Source organism: Pteropus alecto, unplaced genomic scaffold (genome assembly GCF_000325575.1).
Source record: "Pteropus alecto unplaced genomic scaffold, ASM32557v1 scaffold126, whole genome shotgun sequence".
In the NCBI taxonomy this organism is placed as follows: Eukaryota; Metazoa; Chordata; class Mammalia; order Chiroptera; family Pteropodidae; genus Pteropus; species Pteropus alecto.
Window position 1 is genome coordinate 1,134,898 of NW_006439187.1, and position 12,908 is coordinate 1,147,805.

General features: G+C 34.9%; 1 protein-coding gene across 2 annotated transcripts; it reads right to left on the reverse strand.

Annotated features, from left to right (window-relative positions):
* Positions 1-6,420: 6,420 nt before the first annotated feature.
* ITM2A (integral membrane protein 2A) lies at positions 6,421-12,383 on the reverse strand. 2 transcript variants are annotated; one of them, XM_006916154.1, is made up of 6 exons: positions 12,049-12,383; positions 8,545-8,676; positions 8,071-8,268; positions 7,730-7,840; positions 7,337-7,487; positions 6,421-7,183 (listed from the first exon to the last, which is right to left on the reverse strand). In XM_006916154.1, the coding sequence occupies exons 1-6, from the start codon at positions 12,157-12,159 to the stop codon at positions 7,095-7,097; spliced, it is 792 nt and encodes a 263-aa protein (XP_006916216.1). In that variant the 5' UTR covers positions 12,160-12,383; the 3' UTR covers positions 6,421-7,094. The 2 variants fall into 2 exon arrangements, with proteins under 2 accessions (XP_006916216.1, XP_006916215.1); XM_006916153.3 differs by having other exon boundaries at positions 6,757-7,183; positions 12,046-12,255.
* Positions 12,384-12,908: the final 525 nt, after the last annotated feature.

A 12,908-nucleotide genomic window follows, 5' to 3' on the forward strand; every position in this document is an offset into this window, starting at 1 on the left:
GGGCAAGAGTTGGAAGGGTAGGGTTGAAGGGGTCAATTGTACAGTGATGGATAGGGGCTAGACTTTTGAGGGTTATCACTTTGTGGTCTATATGAATGTCAAAATATAATGTACACTCGAAACTTATATAATAAAAACAACATTTTCAAATAATGGCAATACTGCATTGATGAGTAGCATTATTAAAAATAATCCTTCTCTTGTTTCTGATTTTAATGGCTATGTTCTTAAAAGCTCATCAGATATACATTCTGATTATCAATGCTCTCTCATACAAAATTCCTTCTACATCGGGGCTCATTACATTTAACTTTATCATCCACTGCTTGTTGCCCAAATCTGCATATGTCCTAGTCAGTGTCCCGCCTCCCTGCTCATTATTTATTGAAAATTTTGGCACCTGCCTCACTATCTTTCCATCTTAGGTTCTGTCATTATTCTCAGCTACATCAACAAGCATGTGGAATACACATCCGATATACTTGCCTCTTGGTTCTTAACTTCCTCATCACCAGAAACTTTTATTTGCATTCTATTTCAGTCACTCAATCCCATGATCACAATCTCAACCTTATCATTATTCTGAATTTTAAAATATCAAATTTATTATCTTGAACTTTGAAATATGAAAGTCAAAGTTTGTCAACAATCTCCCATGCTTTTCTCTAGCTCAATTGAAGAGACCCAACTCTCTTTTCCAATCTAAGGATAATCTTTTTACTTTTTTTTTATTTCCTCCTTTATAACTTTCTCAAGGACCTAGCTCCAATAATGTCCCTAACTTTCTTGTATCTTTAACCTGTGCCACTCTAATGGTCTCTTCCTATCAGTATTTAAACATATTTAAGCTTTTTCTTATACCCTGCCATCTGGGTTATATTGAGATATAGCTCTTTCAGTGTAGTATATAGACTCTATGTTTCAATTAGAAAAAATAAATACTTGCTATTTGAGGTCAAAAGAAGAGTAGAACTTGACAATCTGTATTATCAGATCTTTTACGATTTTGGAGGCAACATATACCATACTTGGGCCTGCTGCTCCAACTCATTCAACACATAATAGATACAGTTGTCAGTCCTGAGTATGATCTCTAGCAAAACACTCTAAAGCATATCTAGGCTCCAGTTTAAGTTGCTTTTTACCATGTGGGCCTATGACCCAGCAGACATGATGGTATTGGAAGTTTATGTGGCAGACAAAATATTCTAGGGCAATCACAGAGTCAACTCCTAAGATTCTGGAGCAAGGCTATTCCCTCTTCTGACAACTATTCTCAATTTGAAATATTATTCCTGTCTTTTTAACAGGCATAGTAGAGACTGAATGTCTTACTATGAAATACCAAGTGACTATGAAACTCAAACTCTTCATCATAAAAAATAGTGTTATCTGATGCATTGAATCCTTAAAATCGACTATGAAAAGTGGTATTCTGAATTTGCAGTGATTGTGTTGAGAGGCAGCAACCTTAGCAGCAGTTAATAAATGATGCACTCTCTCTTACAGCCAGAAACCAATGGATGGAGATGGAAGTTACATCTTTCACTATTATATCTAACAATGCATTGAAGGAATGCTTGCTTCTGTTACAATATTGGATTTGGTAGATTTGGAAGTCCTATTATTCAAGGGTAGAATTCTTCCCTTAGGGAACAGAGTCATGCTTTCAATAAATTTGAAAGTCGATACTAATTCTTAGCCATTTGTGGCTTTTCATGAACTAACAGACACAGGAAAAAATCACTGTACTGGCTGATTAATTGATTCTAATTATCAAGGGAAAATTGGGTTGCTGCTACACAATAAAGCCAAGGAGGATTATTACTGGAACCCAATGGATTCACTGAGGTTCCTCTTTTGCTTGTCAAACAGCAATAATCAATGAAAAACTGAAACATAGGACTATCAAAACGCTCAGATCCTGCAGTGATAAAAGTTTCAGTTATTCCACTGAGCAAAACAAGACACACCCAACCAAGGTGCTGCAGAGGGCAAAGAAGAACAAAGAATTGGTTGTGGGAAAAGAAAAAAAAAACTATGATTATCAAACTTAGTACTCATAAGAATCTAGAAAATCAGGGGCCAAAGAAGTTATGCTTTACTTTTTTTTTCTTTCTTCTCACCCCTATTTAAATAAAGAATAATGGTAGTAACTAACATTTTATTTTCCGGTGGAAATATCATTTAATTGACATTATCCTGCAATTAGATGGTAGCCGATGGGAATTTGTGTGTTCTCTGCATTGGAGACACAAGTATTTTATCTGAACAATGAGTGGATGCTGAGGAGCAAAAATAAATGAGCTGTACTGGATATTACCTGCCTTATTCTCCAGAGCCACTCTTCACTCTCAGCCATTCTGCATACGTACAGGAGGTTAACCTTTGTGGACTTCATCAATGCATTCCTCTCCCTCTGATTTGTAGTTGAATTTGATTCATGGGGGACACCAGCAGGAAATTAAAGGGCAAATTTGCTGTGTCATTTTACGAAAGGCCTCAGTTCTTGTCAGAGAAAGTCTTCACCTATAGGTAGTCTTTCCAGGTTATGGGAATCATTCTTTTCCTTGAATCTTCGAAGCAAGGAGTCATAAGTGTTCTTCGTATTGCTAGTCCTAATGAGCTTAACTGAGATTTGTTGATTTCTAATAACCTTTCCTACATCTTAATAAATCATCCCTTTATTAATCTATTTTAATTATCCTATTTGAAAGTGCCATCTGTTTTCTGTCAAGACTCTGAGTGACACATCAAGTATCGATTTCCCCCTAAATAACCTGAGTAAGTTCTGGGATCTGCAGAGCCAAGTCATATTACCTTTCATCCAAATGTATAAACCAAAAATCTGGGAATCATCAATGACACAACCCTGTGACACTCCCTACTCTTCATATCCAATTCATAACTGTTTCCTATCAATTTTATATCAAACATATATCTCAATTTCCTCTATTTATTTCTTTTATCATTATTACTTTCTTAGTCCAATCTACTATTATCTTTTGCATGAATTATTGAAATAGCCTCCTGTTACTTTCTTCCCTTTTGTCCTGCTTTAATGTATTTTCTTCGCTGCAACCAAAGTGATCCTTTAAAAACACTAATCCATTTCCTTCCATGTTTCTGATAAAAACCTTTCAACGGTTTCCTAATACTTTAAAAATATCAATTTTTATGACCTAGCTTAAAGGGTTCTACATGATCTAGACTCTTTTTTTTTTTCAACTTCTTATCATACAATTCTCTTTATTTGATGAGCTCCAGCCTTTTTCTTTTACTTTGTTCAAACACCACACTCATTCCTGCCTCAGGTATTTAGCTTCCACTTTCTTTTAACTAAAATATTCTCTTTTCATTTGCTTCATTTATACTACTGAGGGTTCAGTTCTCAGCTAAAATTTATATTCTCAGTTAAGACTTCATTAATAGTCCAGGATTACCCCCACACCTCATTATAAACTCTCATTAGCATTCTATATTTTTTTCTTTATAACAAAATAGTGTAATTATTTGGGAAAAAAGTATTTCATGTCCCAGGAGACTAGATGCTCAATGGGTGGTGCCTGTCTCTTTTGCTCACAACTGTACACATTCCAAAAGCCTAGAATAATGCCTGGCAAATGAGTAAATGAATGAACAAATGAATCTATGCAATCAATAAACATGTGGTAGTGGATGAAGGGATAGAAGGGAAAAGTAGCACAAGGTATGAAACCCCAAATTATGCTTCGCACAACATATTTTAGATAGATGACTGTCCGTTTTTCTGGTTGATACCAATCTTGGGTTCTGAATGAGTGGACAAACAATAGGAAAGCTAGTCTCTGTCACAGATCAATTCCTCACAGATTCCAACATCAGCTTATATTTTAAGTGTTTCTAAGATTTTCTATTTTTTTAAAATATTTATTGATAGTGAAAATTTATAAAAGATTGCACTTGGGAGGTGGTGCTAGCCTTGTGTTGTTTCATACTGTAGCAACTAAGACTTTTGTTTTATTTTTTAATTTAGGCACATTTAGGAACACAATTTGATAAACAAGGTATCTCACTACATAGAACTTCCTTTAGGGTCTTGTTCTTTTACTACTAAGTCTCTTTCTTGGTATTATATTCTTTATCTTGTGTGAATGTCACCTTTAAAATTATTATAAATTTGGCTATGGTTTAATAGCTGTTCGTGTAAAAAAACCTTGCCTTTAATTATGCTTTTTATTTGTTTCATTTTTCTCTCTACCTATTCTCACTTATTTATGCTTCAGGATGAACCTTCAAATAATTTTGTCAAGTTCCAGAGACAATTCTTTTGGGATTTTGATTGAGATGAGGTTAAACTGATAAATTTAAGGAACGATTTGTCTATTTGTAACATTCTTTCTTCCCTCCCATTTACTCAACTATTCTTTTATATCTCTTAAGTTTTGTTTTCTCCATAATAATTCTGTACATCTCTTGTTCAGTGCTCCCTTATGTCTCTGCTGCTATTATGACTAGAATATTTGTTTTACCTGCATTAACTTTTTAATTGGTTGTGATATAAAGAAAAGCCATTGGTTTTTGTTTATATTATACTGAAACTTCCTATTTATTTTTAAAGTTTTCAATCAATTTATTAGTTTTATATTTTAAAATTCAATATGGTAATAAACATTACTTCATCTTGCCTTAAAAAGTGATACTTGTTGTTCCACATATTATTGCATTGATCAAATGTCTAAAACAACATTGAATGGCTGCAATAACCAGCATTTTTTCTTGCATTTCACCATTATTCGTGATGCTGATTACTTAAGATAAATTTGTAAAAGAAATGCGTCTCTCTTTTCCTAATTTTTATACATATTTTTAAATGAAGAATGGGTATCTGATTTTATCAAATTCCTTCTAAATGTCCCTTCTAAATATTCTCTTTATAAAGAACCAGTTCCTTTTTTTTTGACATATCTTCAGAGTTTTATTTCTCTTGATTTTTGTAATAAATTTTACAAGTGCAAAAATAGACTATGTCTATACGATGATAGAAAAAATAAAAGTAGATAGTAAAAGTTGATTCCATTGTCTCTGGAATTATTATAGAATCAGTTACATATATAACTTTAATACTCACTTTACTATTACTTTTTTACTGCTTTTTATTTTTTGTTGTGGAGACATTGGTTAACAAAATCCAGTAAGTTTCAGGTGTACAATCCAACTGTAAGGCATATATATATATTTCATTGTGTGTTTACCACCTATAGTTTTCTGGCACCACATATTTAACTCCTTTCATCCCATCTATCTTGCCCCTCCCCTTTCTTCTCCTCTACCCTCTGGTAACGGTAACCACTAGTCTATAGTCTATGTCCATGAATCTCTGTTTGTTTGTCCTGTTTGTTTGTTGCTTTTAAGTTTCCTCAGCTACTGTGATTATTTTCTAATTATCACATCTTTTTTTCTCATTTTTAATGTTTGTATTGTTGTTTTATTTATAAAATCTTAAATATTTAGTTAATATATTTCCTTTTCTAAAAAAAAAACAAGAGAATATTTAGGGCTACAGATTTGACTGAGTACAGTTTTGGCTACTGAAATTGATCAATAGTCACTACCAGCAGGTAGTCAGTGATATCAAGAACAATTCTTTTTTAATTTTTATTTTTCAATAACAGTTGACATTCAATATTATTTTATATTAATTTTAGGCATACAACAGAGTGGTTAAGACATGTATATAATTTACGAAGTGATCCCCTCAATTAGTCTAGTACTCACCTGGCACTATACATAGTTATCACAATATCATTGATTATATTCCCTATGCTGTACTTCACATCCCTGTGACTATTTTGTAACTACCAGTTTGTACTTCTTAATCCCTTCACCTTTTTTACCCAGACCTCTAACACCCCTCTCATCTGGCAATCTCCAGTTTGTTCTCTGTATCTATGAGTCCATTTCATTTTTTTTGTTTGTTTATTTTGTTCTTTAGATTCCATAGAAATAGTCAAAGATATTGGTTCTGCTTCTATGGAGTGTATATTCTTAGATAAGTGAGTAAAGATCACAGCATGTGAAGTTATTAAAAGTCATTAACATCTTATCCAAAGTTCTTAGTGACCTATTATAGCCATATATGGTTGTTTATATATATATATATGAAGAATCACATTAAAAAGTTTGAAATTGCTATGGTCCTGAAGGATATTATACATAGTTGCATTTACATGTAAACCAATTACGAGATATTAAAAAAAAAAAGAGTAACTGGCATGATATCAAAAAATGTAAATTGTATTATAAAATACAAACTTGTGGTGTAAGGGCAGAGCTAAGCCCATATTTTAGATTTATTGCATTATTGCAGGTACACCAAAGCTAAATAAATATTGTTAATTGTTTGTATTAAGTATACCTCAAGTAATAAACAGCAGTTGAATATGGCAAAATTTATTATATGGTTGTAGAATTCATACAACCTAAATTCCTTATGGCATTCAGCACTTGTACAGTTTTGTGGATTTCACAATACAGATATTAGTGAAGAAGAATCACTGCATTAGTGAAAATGACTTCTTTATGAAAAATTTTCACATATGTCATATATATTACAGAGCACCTAACAGAAATGCAAAAATGTAATTTTTAAATTCAGGAAAGTAGCAGAAATGAAAAACAAACAAAACTTAACAATGTTAAGAGATTTGACATGCTTTACACAAAAAAGATCAAAAACAATTTTAAACATTTAAATGTAAACCATGCTCTACTATATGACTGAGTGAAGAGCTTACTTTAAAAAAACAACACAAAGTTTGGAATTTATTGTCAAGATGTTAACTGACATATTCATGCTGCTTTCAGAAATCTAAGCCCTATAAATTCAAAAGAAAAACATAAAAAATATTTAATTTCATTTTCAAACAACAAGCAATGCCAATTAAACTAAATTGACAAGAGCTTGCAGTAGTTAGTAGGGTTCCCCCTCTCTTTTTCAGTATAAGGAATAGAGTAAATGCATGAGTAAATATCTTGAGTATACCACACACTTTAATGCTGAAGTTATATTGTAAATCTCTGACTTCTTTTTGCTAAGAATACTCTTTATGTTCTCACTCTTGACAGATCTTGGTCTCAACAATAAATTCGTTGGGGAAGTGTCTAATCTTCCAGCATTTATCAATGGCACGTTTGTTGAAACCTGTGAGGAAATGCACACACAAAAAGTAGCTGTTTAATTTTTTGTGTAAATGAAAACATATCTGGATTTCCCCCCGACTTTTCCCTGCACTCCACTCTCACTCTCCTTCAATGCCCCAATAACACAGGGTGAAGGGAGGAATAAATTGCCTACCCAGCAAGAGGTCTCTTCTACGAAGACGGAAGGACTTGCGGTTGTTACAAAGTTGGTAAATAAAGATGCCAAGGTTACTAACATCACGAATCTCTTCCACAGCAACCAGGTCTTCACGAACGACATAAGTGCGAGGTAGGTATTTTCCACTCTAAAATTTTTTTAAAGATTGAAATGAGAAATTCTTAAAAACATTATTTAAATCCTTACCAATAGCAGATATACTTCTTGAAATAAACTATTTTTAGAGCAGTTTTAGGTTCACAGCATACTATTATTTGAAAATTATTTCAATAAAATGGAACATGTTTGGCTGAAATCATTATTTTTTTAATGAGGAAGCAAAATTATTTGGAAATGCTTATATAAAAATTTGATATCCAAAATACATACAGCCAGTTTGCCAAAGAGCTCCACTAGATTCTTTGGAGGCATTACAATAGAGGTATTGAGAGGCATCAGATAGCAGTTCCCCAGCAGTAAGTCCAAGTAAGCAGTCATGCCCTATTGGGGAGGAGGGAAAAAGATAGTTATTATCTAGAGAGTATCAACACTTTAGATTTCCCAAATACCATAAGAACAAGCAGTTCTAAATCAACTAATGTATATTCAATAGCAAAAGAAGGAAAAAGTCTCTGTTGCGAAAAATGTCAATTTATGAACAGATTTAATATTTCCAATGAACTAAGAATAAAAAGAATAAAAAAGAAAATTCAGAAAATTCAGAATCCCACCTTTTCGAAGTCATGAATAATTGCTGCAGGGTCACTATCAGAGAAACTGGGGACAGGCACATCAATGATTGCAACGTTGTCATTCTCACGAATGTCAGCCTCCTCCATCACAGGCAGGAAGTAGGGCTCTCCCCTTTGAAGGGAATTTGTGGGGTCCTCAGAATCAACGAAGCACATTTCTCCACGGTAGATGGTACTCTAAAAGACAAAAAGTAAGAATTAAAACCTTCTAATATGCATCACGATGACATTTGAATATTTCTTATGCTCATATCAATTTGTTTTATTGTTTGTCAAACTGGGGACTGTTGATTACAGTTATCATCATGAAGACTAATCAATTCAATAAACTAAGTAATTTGGAAACTTTCACTAAATCTTCATTTCTCTGGTGAGGAACACAGAATTATTTAAATTGCTACAAAATGTATAGCAATTAGTAATCCAGATTATAAGAATTGTAACTGTTATTACCTTGGGCATGAAGTACTTGTAAATGCAGGCTCCACCAACAATAAGTCCTGCCAAGATGAATGAAAGGCCTAAGAGAGTAAGCATGCATCTTCCAGAGGAGTCCTCATTTTCCTGGGTAGCAACTCGGAGCTCCTGTTAATTAAAAAACAAGAAAAACAAAAAAACAGATTGTACTTTAGACACATAGTTGCTTTTGTGTACAATTAACCTCTCTAGAATCCCAAGATATATTTTTAAAAGGTGTTATTAAGTCATCCTAGCCTAAATTCATTTCTAGACATTTTCTGATGTTTAATAGATATGAAAGTCTCTAATTACATTAACCTTCTTCCTGGCAAACATAAATATTAAATTATTCCAAAACACATACTTGTAGAATCAGCTGAAAATAACCATTCATTTATGCAATAAGTTACTCTCTTTAAATAAATGGGAGCCATTACTTTTTGGACCTGAACCATGATATAATCACTAACTTTCTGGCATACAATTATGTTTCGTTATTATTTTTTATAAATCAACTTGTTGTCCAACTTAAAGGTAAATTAATATCCTTTGATTTATTAACTCATTTTCAGAAATCTGTTTATTTATTTAAGTTTTATAGGAAGAATTCTACAAAGCAGGTATATGATGTTTTCCCCTATTTTAGAAATTAAAACACTGGAGGCAAGGCATATTTCATAATATATCTAATTTTAATAAGAAAATAGGCTTCTTAATGTCATCCAATGTTCTATAGCTGTGTGTTGTATGAATGAAATACTGTTTTCCAAGTTCTGGACAAAACGCTAGATTTTAAAGTACAGCATTTGCCATAGCGCGGCACAAGGGCTGTGTGTTTAATAGTGACTGTAAAATTCTGTTAAATTGATAATTTGTTTATCAATTGGAACAAGAAAGATCCAAAACAAATAAGTAACCAATTATCTCTGTAATTTTCCCAGGGCAGTGGACCAAGGGGCCAGCCAATCTCATTCTTATATGTCACAATATGCCCTATGCAGCATTATTATTCAAGGGTAGAATAAATAAAGTCAGCAAATCTAGTTTCTGGTAAATCATTCAGACTTATATATAAACAGAATTGTTTCGGTTTTTCAGGCCATTAGCTCTTTACCATAATAACTACTATAATGTTTATGAGGCTTATTTAACCTTCATTTAATTTGGTGGGAAAAAAAATGCATGGATTCTAAGGAGAGGCAATAAATTGGTAAAGGGTTTGCTGAAAAAATGATTTTTCTTTAAAATTCAAAGAAATTTGGTATTCAGATTTTCTTAGCTAAATATATTTGAAAGTTAAATTTTCCATTAATTCTCTATAAAACTTAAAAGCTTTTCCTTGTCCCAATAATTTTCAGAAATTTAAATTATTTTTATTTAAGAAAACCTAACCTATGCTTAACATTACAAAGACAGAATTATAAATTATAATTGTAAAACACTGTTATCTAGAGCTAGAAGCTTAGAAATTATATTTTAGATGATTAGAGGTCCAGAAAGACGAAATGACTTACTTATGCCACAAAATGTCTTAATTTGAAATTCTCAAGAAATAAATTCCTTTTTTTCTTGTTGTCGAGATATAAGAACAATTTACACTTCAATTTCATTTCTCCTTCCAATAATTCATAGAATTTATTTTTAAGCAAGTTCTAAATATTAAAGTCTTAATTTCATAAAATTTACCACCATACTAGAAAAATTTGATGGACGCGTGGTAGGGGCTGTCACCATAGCTAATTTTTCTCTGAACTGTATTTTAAAGACATTGTACACAACTTCTGACATACTATTCTGTTGTGCTCAATCTCTGACAAGCTGACTAATACATCACAACATAATGTATCAAGTATTATTAAATCAGTGTCCTATAGTGGCCAGGTCAGAATTTTGTGGGAGCTTCACCAACACCTAACAAAGAAATATAATCATAGTGTAAATACTAATTTTTATTTAGTCTTCATCACACCACAGGCCTGGCAAAAGTATTACTTGCATACTAACTAAATCTAACTACAAGTCATGAAGTTTTTGGTGGTGAAGAATAAAAAAAAAGATTAATGTGTGGCCATATTTAACTGCTGGCATCTAATTAGACTTCCCAAAAATCTGACCATGTTTCACTTACAAAGTAAGTAGAACAATTACATATTTGACTTTCTGTCACTTAATTAAAACCTCAACAATGCAAGGAGGTGTAACTTTTAAGTTCTGAAATGTATAATACACAAAAGCTAGTTTGATTGCTGGGTTAAATACTAAAAGTTTCTATGATAAAAATTCTCCATAAGCGCATTAGCATTTCAAATTGTGTGCATAATCAGTTTTACCACATTAATTCTCCGTTCACTTAAAACACTATCAAATCTCCACTCTAAACACGAAAGTTAAAACTTTAAGGAAAGAACAAGTTAGCACAGATCTGCACACTTCAACACTGCATAGACTTTGTAGAACAAAAAGAAAATACAATTGTGCCTTTTAACATTGAGATTTTACTGAGGAAAATGAGAATAGTTTACAAACACTGAAAACATATTAGACGTTTAAAGGAAGTAGAAATTGTACTAAATAAATAATGGCTAACATTTTGAGGAGAAAAACTCCCTCAGTTCCTGGCAATGTTAAAAGTTTAAATTACAAGGCTAGACTGGCTTCAGATCTCTCTATGGAGGAGGAGATGTAGATGGGATATCGCTGAAAAATGAAGTACTGAAAAAAAATAGAAAAAACTCAAATTTTCGTTTTACGAAAGAGAGTGTTTTTTAGGCAGTGCCGCTCTGAAAACACACAAGGATCTTTCAATAAGAGGGCACAACGAACATCTCAAATTCTAATTACGACCAACCTCAAGTTTGACAGATCCTTCACTGAATGCTTAACGCCACCAGGGAGAAATTGAAAATAAACACTGGCGGGCACAAACGCACTTGGCCCCAACCCATATCGCTTTGAGTCAAAGCTGCCTTTTGCCCCTCCCCCAAACACTGAGCTATCCTAAAAGACTTAGATAAATAGAATTTCATACACGTCAAAAAGAAAGAAAGAGTTAAATCTCTTGCCCTTGATCACTCTGAGTGTCAGCTCAGCCCCTGTGGAGCTGGGGAGTGGGCAGCATGCCTCTCACTGATTCCCAGACGCCCACATGTCTCCCAGGAGAAGGTGACATCGGGTCCCAAAGGTTCTCCTCAAACTCTAACATTCCTCCTAGATGTACAGCGTGGGTTGAAACCAACAGAACGTGGCGCAACTTGAGGGGATGCTAAGGGGCGTGGGGCACAGCAAACGGAAGGTGGCGCGACTAGACAGATCAGGGGCGACTGGGCAAACCTGACGGACAGCGCAGAGGAGACCGCCCAGGAAAAGAGGGGTTGCGTAGCAGCTTTCATTTTGTCCTCTATCACTTTCTCCCTTTCTTCCTCCGCCCCCACCCCCAAAGACGCATTCCCCACCTTCCCGACCCAAGCAGGAAGTCAGGAGTGGAGTGGGGACCACTACCTTGCCGGTCAGAATCTGAGCTCGGACCGTGCGGCTTACAAGAGCCTCCACGTCTTGCCGTGCCTCCTCTTTTTGCACCGCGGTGGGTGTGTTGAAGGCGATTTTCACCATGGTGAATCTTCGGGCTGCGCGGTAAGGCGCCGCTCGAATCAGCGTCCTGGGCTGCAGGTTGGAAGAGAAGATCGCGCTAGCCCTAGCAGCACTTACTTTCTCTCTCGTTTGCCTTATGCTGCTGCAAGCCCAGGTCTAGGGATACTTATGACGCAGTCCCAAACGGGTGGGAGACCGTGGGCGGGCCGAGGGAGGGGCGGAGGGAAGAGTGGGAGGAAGTCCAAGCGCTGGGATGGGGGAGGGGGTTGTCAGTGAGGGAAGAGAAGAGCTGGATGGGGCTGGACAGCCTCACCTGCACTCTAGGCGTGTTCCCACCCAGTCTCTGCACCCTCAGATAAGATCAAGACAAGAAGGAAGCCTGTCTGTTTTGTCTTTCTGTCTCTGTCCATGCCACAATAGCCCCTGATCTTTGCTTCTGTTTTCCCAAACTTGGGCCTGGACCCTGAGGGGCCGGGAACTGTAATTTGGCAGAAACCCACGCTTCCTCAGCTTTGCACCCTCCCAGGTCCCCAAAGCACAGTTTCGTGACTGTTCTGTTTCTTTAGAATGATGCCTTCTCTTGAAAGAATACTCAGAAGCCCGTTTATAGTTACTTCAGTTCATTCTCTCAACATTGTTTTTCTTTCTTGGCGTTTGTTTTGTAATTTTAATTTCCCAACCTAGAGCAATGCTAAATCAGAAATACAAGACTCCTGCCTCCTCCACTCGCCATTTCGCGGGCAAGAAATGATGAGACACAGAGGAGGATG